The 20,975-nt window shown below is 32.5% G+C and overlaps 3 protein-coding genes across 5 annotated transcripts; 2 read left to right on the forward strand and 1 right to left on the reverse strand.

Moving 5' to 3' along the window:
• The first annotated feature begins 7 nt into the window (after nt 1-7).
• On the forward strand, nt 8-2,317 carry LOC109538091. The gene is made up of 4 exons (XM_048665338.1): nt 8-175; nt 345-554; nt 1,563-1,746; nt 1,961-2,317. Exons 1-4 carry the CDS (start codon nt 80-82, stop codon nt 2,116-2,118), a joined length of 648 nt encoding a protein of 215 aa, XP_048521295.1. The 5' UTR covers nt 8-79; the 3' UTR covers nt 2,119-2,317.
• A 1,191-nt stretch (nt 2,318-3,508) lies between these two features.
• LOC125504034 lies at nt 3,509-10,629 on the forward strand. 2 transcript variants are annotated; one of them, XM_048665335.1, is made up of 8 exons: nt 3,509-3,590; nt 4,257-4,535; nt 4,958-5,212; nt 6,889-7,086; nt 7,144-7,404; nt 8,325-8,534; nt 9,683-9,866; nt 10,368-10,629. In XM_048665335.1, exons 1-8 carry the CDS (start codon nt 3,588-3,590, stop codon nt 10,523-10,525), a joined length of 1,548 nt encoding a protein of 515 aa, XP_048521292.1. In that variant the 5' UTR covers nt 3,509-3,587; the 3' UTR covers nt 10,526-10,629. The 2 variants fall into 2 exon arrangements, with proteins under 2 accessions (XP_048521292.1, XP_048521293.1); XM_048665336.1 differs by lacking the exons at nt 9,683-9,866; nt 10,368-10,629 and adding an exon at nt 8,789-8,942.
• Nucleotides 10,630-10,998: 369 nt separating this feature from the next.
• LOC125504033 lies at nt 10,999-20,441 on the reverse strand. Of its 2 annotated transcripts, XM_048665334.1 has the most exons (7): nt 20,265-20,441; nt 18,807-18,846; nt 15,042-17,237; nt 12,827-14,606; nt 12,624-12,752; nt 11,804-11,950; nt 10,999-11,392 (listed from the first exon to the last, which is right to left on the reverse strand). In XM_048665334.1, exons 1-7 carry the CDS (start codon nt 20,277-20,279, stop codon nt 11,170-11,172), a joined length of 4,530 nt encoding a protein of 1,509 aa, XP_048521291.1. In that variant the 5' UTR covers nt 20,280-20,441; the 3' UTR covers nt 10,999-11,169. The 2 variants fall into 2 exon arrangements, with proteins under 2 accessions (XP_048521291.1, XP_048521290.1); XM_048665333.1 differs by having other exon boundaries at nt 12,827-17,237.
• Between the last annotated feature and the right edge of the window lie 534 nt (nt 20,442-20,975).

Raw genomic sequence — 20,975 nt, forward strand, 5'->3', positions numbered from 1 at the left:
ACACGATGTGAATGGCTTACACCGTACCAGTTACTCTGGCGAAAAAATTACCGTTTGGGCTGATGAATCGGATTGTTTGATGATGGTGAAGAAAATAAGAGAGCGAACCAAATCGAAATTTACTTGCGTAATTAGCACTGCAGTAGCAGCGAGCATGACGGATTACTTAAAAAGGGTAAGAAGAATAATTCGATTGGAGTTGATTAATTTCTATTTGATATAATTATGCATAAACATGTATGCTTAAAGCACATGCCAGTATAAAGTAGAGCTGTTGAAGATTTAATTTTTTTTCAAGCACTGAATTAACAACAATTAGCTTATCCCAGTTTTTTTTATTTCAGAACAAGTTACCTGTACCAGAACAGACATCTGGAGTAATGGCATTACTTCTGCACTTCCCATCAATAGATCCAATTAAACCTGTCGTATTAGAGAATAAAGCTGCTGGTCTTTGCTACTCGCTACCATGCCATACATCCAACAATATATTGGATTTCTTACGAAATGTTACAGCATCAATGAACGAACAGTTAAAATACACCGATGCCATCGTAAGTATAAAGTTATCTGCTTCTAGAGGGCCTCTTAGTGTCTATTCCAACTAATCTAAGATATTCATTTGTCGACATGTACGGGAGTGAGCACATAAGTTCTATATTGTTTAGACTGATGCGTATTTTCAAAACCAAAATTTTTGTTGGCTATTTTGCATCAGTTTTGTGTCTTTTTAAACAGACAGAATTTCCTGATGTCTTTTACTACGAATGGATAATTATCTTATCTTTCTATAAAGAACGAATTTTTGCAMATTGCGAATTATGAAAGATTTGCCAACAAAAAATGTTWGTTTTTTGTACTGGCRCACTGTCCATGATCTGTTCAGTAGCTAAYTTATCCAAAAWAGTTMAAAAWWWTTAATTTTTAGAATATTTWCAGCTKTCAGTTCAAATCCAACATGATAAGTTGTAGATTATTTYGCWGGYCAATAAATATCAYCTGACCTTCCTTCGCTSATAATCAATATTTTTTAATGTAGTCATTGCMAATTAATATATGTATMARCCTAAATTATAATAAAAATAATTTWAYKTACAGGGTGATTTRTAGACAGGTGTTTTGTACAYCGAAAAATGTGTATGAAACTTTATTTATAACTTTATTAATAAMCCATTTTAATGCAATTTGCTCAAATACWAGGAAACTGTGTTAAAAATCGACGTCATACATTTAATTTTTGTTACATTTTGCATATAGAAAATTAACGAAATGGAAGCATTTTTTACAAATAAATCCCCATTCGTTTCTTGCAAAAGCTTTCATAGTTTAACAGTTTGGACTTGAAACATTTTTGTTTGTTTTGTCGACACACTTATTGTCGAATGAAAATATATTTGTAAGTCTGGAATTGGTTTAGCTGCTCACTTTCGCAATAGGAATTGTTCATTGCCATTTTTTCTAAAACTTTAATTTTTTTGTCAATAAGCTAAATTTTTCGTAATTCATTTCACCATTATCGGCTTGACTAGAATTATATCTTCACAATTATATTGTCTATTTAGATTTCCTCCTTGCTGCTCAGATACGCAATGGGTTTTGTGCCAGTTAAATTTATTGACAATTATTTGGGATTCGACGCTCAAACTTTCCTGCTCACCAACATACCAGGTGGTTCTAGAATCGAGATGTTTGATGGATGCATTTTGGAAAAAGTGGTCCCTGTAGCTCCCAATGTCAAAGGAATTGGTAAGCGAAAATAATAATATTTTACATTAAATAGCGAAAATTTATGAGTAAACACTTGAATGCAAGTGTTTCTTCATAAATACAAATTACGACATGCTTTGTTTCCTTTAATCCCATCAGACATGCATTTAGTCTTGAATACTGTTAGCTAACTGAAGGATTAAATCGTCAACAAGGTTGAATTTATCATTATACATATATGTGTTTATTGCAGGCATTTCATTCGGAATTATCAGTTATGATAATAAACTCCAAATCGGTGTAACAGTAGACAAAGCTATAACTACCAACCAAGAAGAAGTACAAAAAATTGCAAACGACTTCTTTCGAAATATTCGCCTTCTAGACGTTGCATCTAAAAATAGTTGCTGATTTAGCTGAAACTTTAATTTATATTATTTTTTATGTGCTAGTTATGTTTATTAATAGTATGTAACTGTGAATTTTATAGGATTAGAATATTTATTAAAACTAGAATTTAGTTCAATGTCTTTACACATGCTGACGTCTTTTTATCTAATGTAGGTTTATGAAGGAAATGAACTGTGAATAAAGAAGAGATATTTGAAAATATAACACTTTCATTACTTAACAGACCCCTAAGGATAAATCACCTAGTTTACCGAACTATTTAGGAATTATAATTTTTGAAGTTAGTTGAGTTAATAACTCAAAATACAGATGTTTACAAAAAAATAATTATATTTACTATATCAAGAAATACAGTAACAACAAATATAGCTATATTAACTCATTCATTCAAGAGGAATTAGTTTGATTTATGTGGTTATTATTACCAATTTTATTATTATGGCTGATCGAATCGTAAGTTATTAACATTGGTAAGTTCCGTAATTCTAATATGACATTTTTCACAAGTATTTTAAGTATCACAAATGTAATTTTTTTACATTCCCTTCTTATGTATGGACAAAATATTTCGTTGCTGTTATCACTGCATACATTGATAAACCTAATTAAATACTGAACTTTTGACATTGTGTAATGCAACTTTGTATTTGCGGAATTATGAAAGCAGTTATTGCAATAACACGAATGTTTTCTTAATTCTTTTTCCTTAACCTTTCCCTCAGAAAAATCGTATTAAATCTGACTAAGTCGAAGCAGGGCAGCCGCAGCCCCATTTAAGAGCCTACACATATTAATAATAAACTCAAAATTTGCAGCGGCATGCGTGAAACATATTTACTACTAATAATTATAATAATTCCGGGGTAATTCGTTCGATAAAATCCTTCCGTGCAAACTGCCAACATATTTTCAAATCACTGATGTTAGAGAGCCTTCTCAATTAATTTTATTTAAACCTACTTTCGACTACATCAGTTTTCTTAATGTCAAGCATCCCGAGTACAAGGACAAAAATAGTCGCATTGCAAACACAATTACTGCAATATTTGTAARAAGACCGCTGAAGATATATGAAGAAATAAAAAAAAAGAACAAAATAAAGCACCAAATGCCGTCAAGATGAGTTTCCTTTCTTACAAAGGCAATTTGATCCAGAAACTTGACCGCACAATGTATTATGCGGAAAAACCAATTAACCAATATTTAGAGAAATGTATAATAAATATTTATAATTAGAAAATTGACAAAAAAATTTTTTTAATGTCGCAAATATGCTTTGATGTTTACACCGTGAAGACCATTTGAGACAAATATCTTCAAGTATTATCTATCAATAACGTGAACTTAGCACCAATAAAGTCTGGCACTTCATTTAGCCTGATAAGACGTATAAATAATAAAATAATTTAAGTAAGAACTCATTCAATTTTCAATAGTTTGTGTTTAACCGTTGGAAGAGTTATATCAAAATGGTAAGACTTGTATTAAAACAAAATAACATAAATAAATATTAAAACTGTGTTTGGATTTAAATATAAAAGCTACAGTTTCTCATTAATTATTGCAACTTTATTTATTAAACTTTGTGCTGCTCAAGATATTCCAGAGACCGGGATTTATTTTGCCACTCCTGAAAACTCGAAATTTTCTAGTTATAATTATTTAATTTAAACTTATAAATTTTTTAAGCTGTTTAATTTTAGTTAGCTGTTCATTTCGGTGAAAATAATCGCAAAACTAAATATTAAATATAAAAAAATAAGCTAAAGGAAAGCATCACAATTTTACAAATATTGCAATGAAAACTTGCAATGTGCAAGTTTTCCAAATTAAAACAGTATTAATTTTTTTCGAGTTTAACTACTAGATCATCCAAAAGGAAAAGACTGCTTGAACAAAATTTACAAATATGTATTTGGAAAAATACCTCAGCCGATTTTTTAAACTCATTATAGTTCACCAAATAAAATAAAATAATAATATACAGTATAACAAATATTGTACAGGTATTAAAGTATGTTGTATGTGTATATACACTAAACAAACGGATAAGTAATTCAGTTAGTTAAGCACACGTTTAGTAACGTGTATTTGGTTTCAAAATTTTTTCTATAACAATATATATTTTTTTATTTCAGACATCACCGCAACTAAACCTATTGAAGACTTTGTTCATAAATATTGTGGGATGGATTGTCTTACTTCCTGTTGTGGCGATTTTCGCCGTATATAGGAAAATAGTTGATATAATACTACGGATAATACATGGCAAATTGTATGGGGGCCTATTCAACTTGAATGATACGGTTTTCTTTTGGACTGATGTTTCACCTTTTTTTCTGACCACCGTATTATATATTAAGAGTAAAAGCGAAATTGATCTCTTAAACAAGGTGCAAATTGTAATAAGGAAACAGGTAAAACAATCCACTAAAATCTACCAATTTAATTTATATTAGCAAATAAAAAAGCAAGTCACTACAAACTACAATAGTGCAACCATCTTGCTTCTATATATGTATTTACAACTATGTGATACGATGTAATAGGATAGAACTACTACTATTGGGAATATAAATTGATTTAAAATACTTGAATACCCACACGAAATGATAAAGCGTGTCTAAAGAAGAGCCTAAAACATAATTGAAATTGGATCGCTACAGTTTCCGTCTGGTTTGGATATCTAGTTAGAGATTCTATTATTATACATCTCTGTATCAATGTGTTTTTTATTACTTATCTTGCGATTGAACAAGCAAAAGGCATTTTGCCTTAAACACTGAAAAATATAATGCAATATAAAAAATGTAGGTATATATTTAAAAACTGTCTTTAGATATTTGGTAATTCAGACGCGTATCCGAAACTAACAGGAACAAAGTACTCATTTGGAGGGTATTCTTACTGGAAGAAGTATGGCTGCAAGCCAGATTCTGTGGTAAAATCTTTGAAACTGCCAAAGAGTGGAAAATTCAATGAAGAATACTTGAAGAAAGCTACTGCTGAAATCATTGAAACTAAAATCGATAACAATGACTCTGTATTGTGGAACTTCTATATCAGCGAAAAACCGCTTGAAGATTTTAGTTCGGTGAGTGATAACCTAAATTAATAGTAATTTTATATATTTATAATGTGTAACGACCTTAACAGGTGATAAAAGTAGCGGATGAAAGAGCAAGGATATAATACTTACAATTAAGCTTGCAAACATTACTCATAATTCGTTAAACTAAAATGACTCCTGGCTCTTTCAACTCGTTTTCTGATTTCCTGAGTGAAGTCATTGTTGTTATTGACGCTCATTCCCTGGTAGTCATACTTTTGCACTCGTTCTATGGGGCTATCATGTATGTAGATGCCACCGCTGACCCTCCGTTTTTTTCGAGATAATGATAAATTGAGTTTTCTTAACACTGAGTGTCAGACCCTTTTCCGCACTTGCTGTAACTACCTTGGTTAAAATTTGTTGAAGGTCTATTAAAGTTTCTGCGATTAGAACCGTATCGTCTGCATACCCAATATTATTTATAGGCCTTCCGTTTATTTTTATACCTATCTATTCTTCATTTAGCGCTTTTTTCATAATCTCTTCCGAGTAAATGTTAAATTGCAATGACGACATCACGCAACCTTGCCTAACCAGAGATTAGTTGACTACTACTAATCTCTGGCCTAACTTCCCTTTTAATTTGGACTTCGTCGGTTATACAGTTTCAACTCGAATCTCTGCTCTCTTTGGCTATAGTAAAGATTCGTTATTGTTCTTACGGGTATTAAGCTGTTTTTCCAGTAATATCTCGACAAGTTGGTCGTCTCTGACTTTATCGAATGCTTTATGATAGTCTATAAAACATTCATACATCCTGTTTTACATCTAAACTCCTTGGAACTAAGATATTAAAAGCAAACAGTGCTTCTCGAGTTCCCTACCCACTTCGAAACCCAAATTGTGTTGCTCTGATCTCTTTCTCCAGTCTTTTGTGTATTTTATTATATATAATGTTGAGAAAAATCTTCAGCGTGTGTGATTGTGCGATAGTCCCTGCATTGCCTGGCATGTGCTTTTTTCTGCAGGGAAACAAACGCCAACATCAGCCAGTCTTGCGGTATTATATTATTATATTTTCCGTTCGGGCGTTCGTAATGTTGAAGATATTTAGCACAAACTAAGAACATTCAGTAACATTCCCTTTTACCACTCCGAACTTTTTTGTAGTAGGTACGCCACTGAAGCCTAACAACATGTTCGTAAATTCCTGGTTAAATTTAGTAACTTTTTTGCCAATTTAGTCTCTTCTATTTCTGCCAGCTTTACCAGTTATTTGCAAAATAAATTATTAATACATAACTGCCATGTAATTTTTAAGCAAAAATGCTTGATTTGTGGTCTCCTACCGACTCCTGAGTAGCTGTTTATACCCCGACGTTGCTGATGCATTAAAGCTATAGTTTATATTTAAATTTTACAATGTTGCATGATATCTCCATATTTAATTGAAATTGCCCAACATTGACCCGAAAAGTAACATTTGATTTGGCGGAGTGAATGTTTAGATAAATCTACTAGTCTATGACCTATTCATAACCGCCTACGCCTATTTACTTATTACAATTAGTTCTATTGTTGTTTAATGTTCGGCTGTACACAGCGACACTTAATTTTGAGTATTTCGATACAAGTGAAACATTTTTAAAATCATGTAATTTCAATTATTAGGTTCACTTTTTTGTATCAATTGAAGTTACCTGTTGTATTATTTTTAGGATGGTTCCTATTGTTATCCCATAATAGCTAGATTTCATCACTCCATCGCCGATGGTACTTCGCTGGTTGCCCTGTTTATTCGGCTCTTTGGTGACAGTACAGCCCAAAATTATACCGAAGAATTATTTAAAAAATTAATAAAGCCACCTATTGCCCATCATCATCAAGCAGGAATCGAGCCGCTTGAAATATTAGTAGTAAATTGTTTAAATTAATTACTGTCCCTCAAAATTTAACTCAGTTAATAATTTCAGAAAAAAATTATTGGAACCATTAATTTTTCGTTCGATCTTGTGTTTTTCGCATTTGGAAGACTCATTCAAAATGGTCAGTTGCGGGAACACGATGTGAATGGCTTGCACCGTACCAGTTACTCTGGAAAAAAAATTACCGTTTGGGCTGATGAATCGGATTGTTTGATGATGGTGAAGAGAATAAGAGAGCGAACCAAATCGAAATTTACTTGCGTAATTAGCACTGCAGTATCAGCGAGTATGGTGGATTACTTTAAAAGGGTAAGAAGAATAATTCGATTTATGAAAACCTAATTTTGGCATTTTTATACAGTTGTGTTCATTTATGAAACGGGAAAAACTTTCATGGAATATAAAAGTCTCCTGCTAAAGCAAGTCAAGTTTAATCGAATACATCGTATATTAGGTTTACAAATTATTAAAATACAATATTCAGTAAGATAAAGTAAGTCTTTTTTTTAGATCAAGATATTTGCACAATTGATCAACTTCGCCAATTTTTCCTGATCTGGATATCTTTAAGTGGCCTTATTTAATATGAGCGATGATTCCTGATTACCTAAGCCCCATTAAAAAAAACACGACAATTAATTGATTTGAGCTAATATCAAAAGTTATTTGATTTTAAAACAAGGAAAACCAAAATGTGATCCTGTGTGGCGCCAGGACATAGCAAACATTTTTCGGCAGAAAATAGTTTCACATTTTAAATTTTAACACTATTTTACGTCTTCCATTTATTCGAATCTCTCTTCGTTTACGACATAAAAAATAAATCTCCATCATACCATTCAGCAATTTAAATTTAACGAAAGTGATGTACCTATAGATATTTTTCAAACAGATTACAACTGTTTTTGATAAAACAAATAAATGTTACAGAATTACATATCTATGCATTATTATTACGCTCCCTTTATACTGAAAATGAATGATTTTAGACTCATACTCATAGAAACTTTAAAACGAATGTACTTTGTTTCAGTTCTCTTTAGCAATAAATTCTATTCTGTTTCAAGTTCACAAAAACATTGATTTTTTTGTAGCTATACTTGAAGTAATTAACAATATCTTGAATCGTTCATATCTTACAGCTCGCTACGAATTGGCCGACAAACTATACTATTTCCATTTTACTTTATTACGAACTGACTTGTGTATGGTTGTTTTATTTATTTCAGAATAAGTTACCTGTACCAGAACACATATCTGGAGCAATGGCATTACTCCTGGACTTCCCATCAATAGATCCAATTAAACCCGTCGTATTAGACAATAAAGCTGCTGGTCTTTGCTACTCGCTACCATGTCATACATCCAACAATATATTGGACTCCTTACGAAAGGTTACAGCATCAATGAACGAACAGTTAAAATACACCGATGCCATCGTAAGTATAAAGTTCTCTGCTTCTATAGGGCATCTTATTGCCTATCCCAATTAATCTCAGATATGCATTAATTGACGTATATGGGAGATTGTACATAAAATCTTCATGGTTGAGAGAGTAAAGCATCATTTTTGCATCTTTATAACGCAGGGTTTCCCAAACTTGTCCGATAACGGAACACTATCCAACTCCAGAAATTTTAAAGGAACACTTACTTTATTACGAATCGATAACGAATGCTCATATTTTTCTAGATCGAATGCTACGACACACTTCGGCGCAAGCTGTTATAACTCCAATTATAGTAAGGGAAATCAATTAGAAAAAGCTATCTTGGTGTTTAGCAAACCTGCTATCGTGTTCAAAATATACCTAATAAAAAAGTGTCTATGTTACAAAATTCTTAAATCATTTTTTTGAAGAATATCGAATTATTTGCAAATGATGAAAGATTTTTTGACTTTTGCCAACAAAAAATGTTTATTTTTTTGTATTGACGTTCAAATACAAAAACACAAATATTCTTTTGCCAACAGTCAGTAAATTAATAAATTTATCAAATTAATTTAATAGAGTGTGATATATAGAAACGTGCTTCGTACACCAGAAAACGTGTATGAAACTTCATCAGATTCTCTCGTTCAAAGGAGACTCATTATTATTATTTCTTTTGATTAAACAGGAATTTTTAAATGGCCCTCTCTATTTTCTGAGGCACATGTGATTAATACTTTACACAGAGTTATTATTTATTAATAGCCTATTTTATTGCGATTTGATAAATATCAGAAAACTGTTTTAAAAATCGACGTCATACATTGAATCTGTTAAATTCTGCATATAAATAATTAACGAAATGGAAGCGTTTCTTTACAAAGAAATTCCAATTGATAGCTAATTCCTTTTTTGTTAAAGCTTTGACAGTTTAACAGTTTTGTCGACACCTTTATTGCTGATTAAAAAATAATCTTTTAAGTCTGATATTGTTTTACCTGGTCATCTTCGAAATAGCAATTGTTCATGGTAATTTTCCCAGAAGCTTTATTTTTTTATCAATAAACAAAGTACATATTCCGTAAGAAACGCAAACTTCTTATCATTAACGGCTTGATAGATTGAAATAAAGCACAATCATATCATCTATTTAGATTTCCGCCTGGCTGCTCAGATATGCAATGGGTTTTGTGCCAATTAAATTAATGGAGAATTATATGGGATACGACGCCCAAACTTTCATGCTCACCAACATACCAGGTGGCTCTAGAATCGAGATGTTTGATGGATGCATTTTGGAAAAAGTGGTTCCTATAGCTCCCAATGCCAAACGAATTGGTAAGTGGAAATAATATTATCCTTTATATGTAGGTATAGGGAAAACTACTTGCATATGAGTAAGCACATTCATAAAGACAAATTACAATTATGTAGCATAACGTGGTCATGTAACACTGTTATAGCTAGATGCTGAAATAACTGAGCTTCGTCCACCCTTAAGTTAGTGATATGAACTCGTGGAGTAAAAAAGAAGCGCTGCTTGTTGCAGCGGCGTGCGTTATTATTTTTCAGGGTGAAATAAGCTTTTGGATTCGTCGTGCCCTGAGGTCGAGAAACATATGTAGTAGAAGCAATCTTTTACATGATCTTAAAAGAGATGATAGTGGTGCTTTAAATCGTGGTGAATCATTTAGGAGAAGCTTTCAAAATTTTTGTAGAATTGGTGATGCAGATTTGGAATATATTTTAACCCTAATTGGTCCAAAAATACACAAATAGTGTGCAGACTTTAAATCGTCAACAAATATTGAAGTTAACAATAATAAATGTATATTTCAGGAATTTCCTTTGGAATTATCAGTTACGACAATAAACTCCAAATCGGCGTAACAGTAGACAAAGCTATAACTGCAAATCAAGAAGAAGTACAGAAAATTGCAAATGACTTCTCTCGAAATATTCGACTTCTCGACGCTGCATCTGAAAAACGTTGCTGATTTAACTGATACATAATTTCATATTATTTGTTATGTTTATTAATAGTATTTAACTGTGAATTTTATAGAATCAGAATATTTATTAAAACCAATTTGAAATAAAAGAAGTGTTATTTAAAAATACACCTTCATTACTTAATAGACCCCTAAGGATGAATCACCCACTTTGCCAAACTGTTTAGAGAAATTATCGTTTTTCGCGAACAGTTTTGTAACGTAGTTTGTTTACTGCGTTAGTTTGATTTCTTGAATTCTCCGGTGCATTTGTTTATGTAAACAAACGTTTTATTATCGTACTTCTCGCAAATCGTTAGAAATATAACGACTATATTTACAATATCAAAAAGCGGCGATCTAACAGAGCCCTTAAAACATTTTTACTTACAATACGGTCTCCTTGCTGGGTGTCTTGAAAAACTTACCAATTTCCTTGAAGCTTTTTGATCGTTCGTAATTGAAATCAAACAAACTCACTAAAATAATGGCTGTATTACAAAATAAGTTAGAAAGTTTACCATTTGCATTTCCAACACAACAATAGTGGATGCAACTTTTACAGTAAACCTCTCGTAAAAATTAACAGTAATTATTATTATTCTCTCGTAAACCGCAATTCTCGTTTCAACAATTAAAATTCAATTTTCCTATACATTATCCAAATTCTCGTTACACTTTCTTGTTGTTTCAAGCTGATGCTTTCTAGTAATATCTTCGCATAACGTAGCGATGGATTTGCATTCCTGGGATTTCTGCTCGATTAGGGCTTCCATAGATAAAGTTTTAATTTTTAATCTTTTGATCATAGCTTGCTGCTTTGCAATATCATTTTGATAGTTTTCCTTTTCTTGACTGAGCCGATTTTGTGACCTTAAACAAATAAACACTAAAAATTTCGAATGAAAATACTTCCTAAGATTCCATAATTTCAGAGTACATATATCAAAGGTTGCTGGAAGGACTATTAAGACTTGTCCGTCCATGAGTTGAACTTTCAGTTTTCGGGTCGCCGCCGCCTGAACAGCATTGAACCTGAAGCGAACACTCCTCTGAGGATGCTGACCATGCATTCCGCCGAAACGTTGGAACGAAAATCCTACAGGCTGCGGCTAATAAGAATGTTAAGACTAACGCAAGATCTTAACATGCATAGTCCTGTTATAAAACTAAGATAAAACCCGAAAAAATTGTACGAAGGTTAAGCTTACTGCATTAGCCCCACTGCTTATTCAGTTAAAAATTATGTATGTACTTACTAAATAGTTCTATATTTGTACTTACTTTTTGTTGCTCTCGAACTGGTCCTCAATACGCTGACATTTCTCTCGTATATTAGATAATTGAGTTTCGATATTTTTTATATTTGATTTCGTTATTTCTTCATTCTGTTTGAGGCTCTCAATAAGGGCCTGAGCTTTTCCATACCTTCTGTAATAAACAATATAAATACAGTTTTTCCAAGAATAGGAAAAAATAATAAGACGTGTGGTTCATGTAAGTAATTTAGTTAAATCTATTAATCCATATAAAAAATATAGGGAAATATACGAGAAAAGATAATATTTTATAAAATATACAACTAAACTGCAAATTTCACGCACAAGCGATTAACGGCTTTATCAAACACCCAAGTAATTATTCATCACTTAAACATAAACATATTGGACAATCACAAAATATTGGATTATTTTTGAACAATCAATTGATTTTGAAAATAAAAAAACTAAGTTGAATAATTAAAAGTTAACCTTCAGTACTAGCAACAAATACCAATTCAGAAAGAAATATTTTGTTTCAAAATATGGTTTTTTCTGAATACGTCGATAAACATTTATTGAGTGTTCTACCAACGACAATTTTTTTTACAATAAAACCATTGTATTTAAAATACAATTGCAGATTGTTTCAATCAACGCTGATCTAGGTCGTTTCGCTGAATTTATATGAAATATCCGCACATTCAAAGTAAGTTCGATATTAAGAAAATTAGCTTGCAATGTTAAATAACGATTAATTATTACAATGCACACGAATTATTTTTAGACGACGAATGTTGATTTTAAATGTACTGAACTGAATTTTATCTAAAATTCCTACTTACTGCATGGCACTAGCCAATCTAGCTTGTGCGTCCGTCAGAGGTTTTTCCATTTCCTTAGATGCGTGGATAGTCAGAGCTACCTTTCTGTTTTGAGAAGAAACTAGTAGCTGATATTGTTCTGAAATGTTTCTAAAAAGTGCAAAGTGTCACTTATAGCAAGCTTATCGGTATTTTAGATTCGAAAAAATATATATTAAACTTACTGGCATTTTTTAAGCTTTCCTACTTTTGCCTCAACGTCCAATACATTTACAAGTATAGTTTGGTCAGCTTGAGCAATATTTTTTCTGATTTTATCCGCATTAATGACGAGCATATCAGTTTGCTTAGTTAATTCATTGAATTTCTTAGTAAGCTGCTCGACAATATTTTTACTGTTAATCTGTGAAGCATCTTTATTTCCCAGTAGTAAATCGTTAACTTTCTTGTGTACTACTTCAAGACGGAGAGGCACACCTGATATTTTAGACGATGCCTCATGCTCAGTTATTATCCGTTTCATAACATTTAGTGTTTGGTTTATAAGATGCGCATCTGATGTTTTATCTGCGGTTTCAGACAATCCATTACATTTAGTATTCACAGGATTTTCAACAACTACACTTTGCCTTAAAGGGGATAAAGATTTTCCAGCATCTATGCTTGACTTTATTAGTGGAGCAGCTGATTTTTCAATCGGTTTATTCACAAACACATTTGATGTTTCAGAGATTATATCATATTCCGTAATTATACGTTTGGCAGCATCTATAGTTTCGCTTTGTAGAGTAGTAGTTAATTTTTCAGGCAAATCTTTATAATTATTAACTAAAGGGTCCTGAACTCCAATCGTTTGATTTATAAGGGGTGCGCTTGTTTTTTTGGAAGATTCGTCCTTTTCGGCAGTCATACTTTCCTCGACATTTTTCATTTCAGTTCCAAGGAAACTTTCTGAAATGTCTTTCTTTTTTTGGTTTAGAGGGGTACTAACTGATTTTTCAGGTGAATCATTACATGTAGTAACTGAAAAATTTTCAACATGTTGAGTTTGGTTCATAACGGTTGCATCTCGTTTTCCAGGTGATTCTTCCTTTTCATGAGTTAAACGTTTCTCAACATTTATTGTTTTATTCCCAACCAGTTCATCTGAAATTTCAGTGACTTTACCATCTCCTATAATGATAGGTCTATCCATTGTTATAGTTTGGTTTAGATCAGTTGGATCTGATATTTCAGGTGAATCACTATGTGTGGTAACTGAACTATTTTCAACATGTATAGTTTGGTTCATTAAGCGTGCATCTCTTTTTTCAGGCGATTCATCATTTTCAGAAATTATAAATTTCTGAGCATCTATTGTTTGATTCCCATGGAGTCCATGTGAAATTTCGACAACTTCGCCATCGTCTCTAATTATACGTTTATCCATAGTTATAGTTTGGTTTAGATCAGTTGTATCTGATTTTTCAGGTGAATCACTATATGTTGTAAGTGAAATATTTTCAACACGTAGAGTTTGGTTCATAAAGCGCGATTCTCTGTTTTTGGGTGATTCCGCTTTTTCAGGAAGAATGCATTTGTCGGCATTTATTCTATGACCTCTAAGAGATCCATCTGAAATGTCGACGACTTTACTATCTTCTCTAATTACAGGTTTATCCATTGTTATAGTTTGGTTGAGATCAGTTGTATCTGATTTTTCAGGTGAATCACTATATGTTGCAAGTGAAATATTTTCAACACGTAGAGTTTGGTTCATAAAGCGCGATTCTCTGTTTTCGGGTGATTCCGCTTTTTCAGGAAGAATGCATTTCTCGGCATTTATTCTATGACCTCCAAGAGGTCCATCTGAAATGTCGACGACTTTACCATCTTCTCTAATTACACGTTTATCCATAGTTATAGTTTGGTTGAGATCAGTAGTGGCTGGTGAATATGCACTAATTGAAATATTTTCAGCACGTACAGTTTTGTGCATGAAAGATGAATCTCGTTTTTCAGGAATGATAAAATTCTCAGCATTTATTGTTTGATTCCCATGGAGTCCATCTGAAATTTCGAGGACTTCACCATCTTCTCTAATTATAGGTCTATCCATAGTTATAGTTTGGTTTAGATCAGTTGTATCTGATTTTTCAGGTGAATCACTATATGTAGTAAGTGAACTATTTTCAACACGTAGAGTTTGGTTCATAAAGCGTGCTTCTCTTTTTTCGGCTGATTCCGCTTTTTCAGGAAGAATGCATTTCTCGACATTTATTCTATGACCTCTAAGAGATCCATCTGAAATGTCGACGACTTTACTGTCTTCTCTAATTACAGGTTTATCCATAGTTATAGTTTGGTTGAGATCAGTAGTGGCTGGTGAATACGTACTAATTGAAATGTTTTCAGCATGTACAGTTTTGTGCAGGAAAGATGAATCTCGTTTTTCAGGCGATTCATCCTTTTCAGGAATTATAAATTTCTCGGCATTTATTCTATGATTCCCAAGGAGTCCGTCTGAAATTTCAACGACTTCACCATCTTCTCTAATTATAGGTTGATCAATAGTTATAGTTTGGTTTAGATCAGTTGTAACTGGTTTTTCAGGTGAATCACTATATGTAGTACCTGAAATATTTTCAACACGTAGAGTTTGGTTCATAAAGCGTGCTTCTCTTTTTTCGGGTGATTCCGCTTTTTCAGGAAGAATGCATTTCTCGACATTTATTCTATTATTCCCAAGGGATCCATCTGAAATTTCGACGACTTTATCATCTTTTCTAATTTCAGGTTTATCCATAGTTATAGTTTGGTTGAGATCAGTAGGCGCTGGTGAATACATACTAATTGAAATGTTTTCAGCACGTACAGTTTTGTTCATGAAACATGAATCTCGTTTTTCAGGCGATTCATCCGTTTCAGGAATTAAAAATTTCTCAGCATTTATTGTTTGATTCCCATGGAGCCAATCTGAAATTTTGACTCCTTCGCCTTTGTCTCTAATTATACGTTTATCCATAGTTATAGTTTGGTTTAGATCAGTTGTACCTGATTTTTCAGGTGAATCACTATATCTAGTGATTGAAATATTCCCATCACTTGTAGTTTGATTTATCAAGGGAGCAGCTGGTTTTTCAGGCGATTCATACTTTCCAGTAGTGATGCTTTGCTCTACATTTATCATTGGAGGGCTCAGGAGTGCATCTGATATTTCAGTCACCTTATCATCTTCTCGAATTGCAAGTTTTTCGAAATTTATAGTTTGGTTTAGCGAAGAAGTATCGGTTTTTGGATGTAATTCATCATGTTCAGCAACTAACTTATTCTCGACATTTACCTTTTGACTTTGAAAAAATGCATCATCTGCAATTATAGGTTTTTCCACATTTACAATTCGGTTCAGAAGGAAAGCGCTCGTCTGTTCAGTTGATTTATTACTTATGGTGATGGCGGTCTTCGCTAAGGGTGCGTTTGATATATCAGACTTATCATTAAATTCACTAATTCTCGGATTCTCAACATTTATAATTTGATTTCTAGGGAGCGCGTCTGATATTTCAGGCAGTTTCCCATATTCTGTGTCTACAGCATTCTCAACATTTATAGTCTCGTTTACAAGCGATATATCTGAATTTTCAAGTGATTCATCATAGTCAACAAGTCGCTTTCCAACACCCACCGGTGCAACTGAAATTTCTGCCGATTCATCATATTCAGTTATTAAACTGTTTTCAACGTTTATGGTTCTATGTAGTGCAAGTGCATTTAGTGTTTCCGGTGGAGTATCATCTTCTGTAATTATAGGTCTATCAACATTTATTGTTTGATTCAAAACGGAAGAATCTGACCTTTTTATTGATTCATTATAGTCAGTAATTTTAGGTATTTCAACATCTATACTTCGGTTCATAAGGGGTGTATCTGATATTTTAGGGAGTTCGCTAGGTTCAATAATCGAAGACTGGTCTACATATGTGGTTTCGATTACAAGTGGTGATATGGAAGTTTCCGACGATTCATCATATTCAATAATTAAACCTTTCTCAATATTTACGGCATGCTTTTTAATAAGTGCATATGATATTTCAGATAATTTAGCATCCTCAGTATCGCTAATATATTTCCCATCAATTATAGTCTCATCCAGAGAACCCGTATCTGACATGTCAAGCGATTCATCAACGTCGCAAATTATAGGTTTCTCAAGATCTATACTTTGATTGAGAGTCCTTGCCAGGATTTCCATTGCGTCTTCAGACTCATCAGGAACAAGATTAGAATTTGATCCCTCGGAAGTATTAGAGTGAAAACTGTCACTTGAGGTTTCAGATGAAGCTAGCTCAAAGTTTGAACTTAACTCTTCATTAGGATTTAATATGTTCGCCCAAGACGAATTTCCACCTTCAACGGTTTGCAAATTTGCATAAGATCTCATTAAATATTTGTCATTTTCACAACTATCACCACTAGACAAAGGATCAACAGAGCACGACATATTATCTGTTGCGCTTGATGAGATTTCAAAAGTATAATCCGCCTGTGGGTCAACAAAACAGATTTCATTTTTAGTACAGTCGGCATTAAAATATGTTTCTTCCACAATCCCATTTTCCGCGCTCATGTTACAATATCCTGAAGTATCTGCCACACCTTTAAGGAACAAATTTCAAATATTAAAACCAACTTTATATTCTTCAGGTAGTTAATACACAAGGTGCTTTGAAATTGACGTCATTCCTCTGGAGGGGTTGTAAAAGGATAACGGAAAAATACATTTTTAAAGCTTCTTATCACACGATAATGCATGCAAAAAAGTCCTCTATATTTTATTTATTAATAATTGCAGTTGTTAGTTTATATATAAGGTAGTTGATTGATCTTCAACAGTTTCAAAACTAAAATTTTCAATAGCGTTTTCCAATAACAACTTTTTTAATGTGCCTTACACAACAGAACTACGCCAGTCCTACACGTTATTTTATAACCGCACTTCACAACATCAGTTTTCAACAAATACAAGAATCTTTGGATCTCATATTGCAGTTTGATGTTAAAGAAACTTTTTCTAGTAAAAAATGTTGATAAAACATCATCACTGATTCACCTGCTTCAAACTATTACCTGCGGAATTATTTCAAAAGTTTCAGATTAAGAACAATCTGTGCAAAACCTTTAAATGGTTATTTATTCTATGTTTGCTTTTATCAAACTCAAAACGCTTTTAACCGTTGGCACTATTTCTTCTGTAAATCCCAGTAACCTTTTAAAAGGAGTGACGCCAATTTTAAATCACCAAATATTTATATCTGTATATTCGCAATTATTCCGCATTTTTAATTTACCAGACTCTACTATCTTCTACTAACTATCCTAGTTCCTATCTCCAAACCAAATTCAAGTTGCCATTATTTATTTTGATCAATGAAAACTGAATCTTTCAAATCATGATTAATAGATAATAACATTAAAAGTGCATCTTCTACTACCAATACTCAAGTAAAAACGTTGCCATTTTTTTCGTATTTTCTAACGAATTCTCAGAGGAGTGAAACCAATGTAAAACCATTGTGCCTATTCAATCAATTTTGTATTCATAAAGCGAATATTAGGCAGGTAAAGGTTATAAAATCGTCAAATTACGACAAATTTCCAACATTTCCATTGTGTTCAATGTGTGCTTGTCGTTTTAAAATAGTTGAAATATCTCAGAATAAGTTGCACTACAAACGAACAATTTTTTCTGTTCTAAATGACTTTAGTTTAACTTTACGTTAAGCATTCCATTCTTTTTGTATTTTAGATTATTATAAATTATACATTTTTGTACTAAAGAAAATTCCGTTTATAAATTTAAAGCAGTTCAAATAACCAGAAAATATGTGCCAATCCAAATGTGATGTCATAACTTAAAATTGGGCGAACAATACAACGTTTCGAGTAAAAATATATGAGGTTTGTGTTTATTTTTTGGAATACTCTGTACTTAACGCTAAAACCGATAAAAATAAAATAAAACAGGGGAATTTAGAACCAGAAGCATAGTTGAAAGACACTATTTTATATGAATTCAGCATGACCGAATATGCACGCAAATTACATTTTACGTTCATTCGCCAACCGAAAACTACTATTACACAATGACGCTACATTTATCAATTATATTACAATATGATTTGCTAGATCATCTACAAAAGAATATAAAACTGCATGTAAACTTACCCAAAACTTGTTCTTCAGCATCTGGAGCCCTCAAATCATTCTAAAACAAATCGAAAAAAAAAGGTCTTGATGCAAACACAAGAACATAATCTGTGGAATTGGTGCCTTGCCAAACCAAAACAAATATGTTTTAGTTATGAATTCCCTTTTCCCAGTACATATCCCGAATTTTGTTAGAAGTTGTGCAAATGTGCGTAATTTAAGTCAAGGGTGGAAATAAAGTACACAACACACAGCGGTATTTTTTTCTTAGGCATTAAGTAAAAGCGTAAACATCAAGATACTTAAGTCAAAGACTATAAACATACGTACCATCATCTTTGTAATAAGAAGCCATACAGAAATACAGGTAAATAATAATCGTTAGTAATTTTTTATTTTATATTTCCATCCAGAATCGAGGGGAAGTCGATAGATTACCTATAGATAGATTATCTATCTATCAATAGATAGATACAATACCTAGACCTATGGTATTGGTCAAAACCTTATAAAAATTGAATCATTTCCTTGTTCGAAAGGTTGTAAAACAACACAGGTTCTTTCTTGACTAATTTGAAATCATACTTTATTCATCTTTATACAAACTTTTAGAATCCATAGTTTCTCCGGAAATGTTTGCAAGATTATTTGTGAAGCGTCTTAACAAGATGAATATGCTCACAAAAACAATTAAATCTCAACTACAAACTTGTTTTCGGCATGTCTGGAAGGAACGCAAGAATGTTGAGTCATCAAGTTAATATTTTAGCATCAGGGAACTGAGTAAAAAAAGCAAGTAAATAAAGTAAGTAAAGTAGATAAAGTAAGTAAAGTTCAGGTCATATTGCACAACTTCCAAAAGATCTAACATTATCATGAAGGACAAAAAACTATAACATGAACGGTTAGAATGTAAACTGAACATTAAATTCGATAATATTCAATACAAAATAACTTTTTACAAGCATGTTTACGTGTGATGGTATGGGAATTAATCTCGATTATCTATTACTTTAATTTCCTTGATCAACGGTTTGACATGGAATACAATACACAAAAAACATTGTTTTAGATTAGTCTATATGTTACAGGCTGTATGTGTAAAACCGGCATTATATAAAATGACTGGTCCGCATATAAACGGACTGAAGATTTCAGTTCATATGTGTAACAAACTTGTCCTTCAACAAAGGAACTAGTCGGTTTGTAAAAGAACTAGACTGTTTATATACGGTCCAACTTGGACTAGTCCATTAGTGAACGGACTACAGTCCGGTTAATGCAGACTTTATGCAGTTTTAGCTGGGCATTTATTTTCGTTCTAGCTGGAAGTACCCTTAAAATTGGGTGTAAGAAAAGGGTGGGTTGTTCAAAGATTTCCCTGAAAGATTCCTCAAATCGATTTAATCTCCGGGACATATATATGAAATACCACGTCTGTTTACATACGGTCTGTAACATATCCAATCAACTCACCTTTATATCGTCCATGTCGCGAAAAAGAAAGTGCTATGAGAATTAAATTGAACTAATATAAAAATGTGAACATTAACACAATTCAACAAAGTAGGACATACAAAACTAAATTGCATAAAACAAAGAAACAATAACTGGTATACCAAGAAGTAACTGACAAAACGACTGCTAACTGCTACTGTCACTTGTATTTTGTATTTGAAATTCACAATGACTTTGTAAAATACAAGAAGAGGTTGACAACATTTGTCAATCGGCAACTGCACTCTCCTTCTTCCTCAAAAAGAATTGCTTGTAAAATAAATTTAGCTTGAATAGATTTAATTCATATTTCAGATCAGTTTGTTATTAGTTCGGTATTAAAAGTTAGTAATTTTCGCACGCCTCTTGAACGCCGTTAAGAAAAATATTTATTAGATTTGTAGCTCACTCAACAAGTGGTTCTCCGAATTGTAGAGAAGCAAAACGAATGAATCCTGACCTAACCTCAATATTTGTTTATAGTTGAAAACTTCCAAAGTGCCTTTGGATTTTTTAATTGTAAGTAAATAGTATGGATATGAGAAATTATTTAGGTTTGTGGGTTTTTTCGGTCAATAGATGGTGGCAAAAAAAAGACTATTTTTTCATGGGCCGACGTTTCGACTATATTTAAGTCATTCTCAGGGCTCTAGAAAGGAAAACAGAGGGCTTTTAGCCTTGAGCTTAGTG

This window comes from Dendroctonus ponderosae, unplaced genomic scaffold, assembly GCF_020466585.1.
Source record: "Dendroctonus ponderosae isolate FM_Combo_2020 unplaced genomic scaffold, Dpon_F_20191213v2 Dpon_F_20191213_308, whole genome shotgun sequence".
NCBI lineage: Eukaryota > Metazoa > Arthropoda > Insecta > Coleoptera > Curculionidae > Dendroctonus > Dendroctonus ponderosae.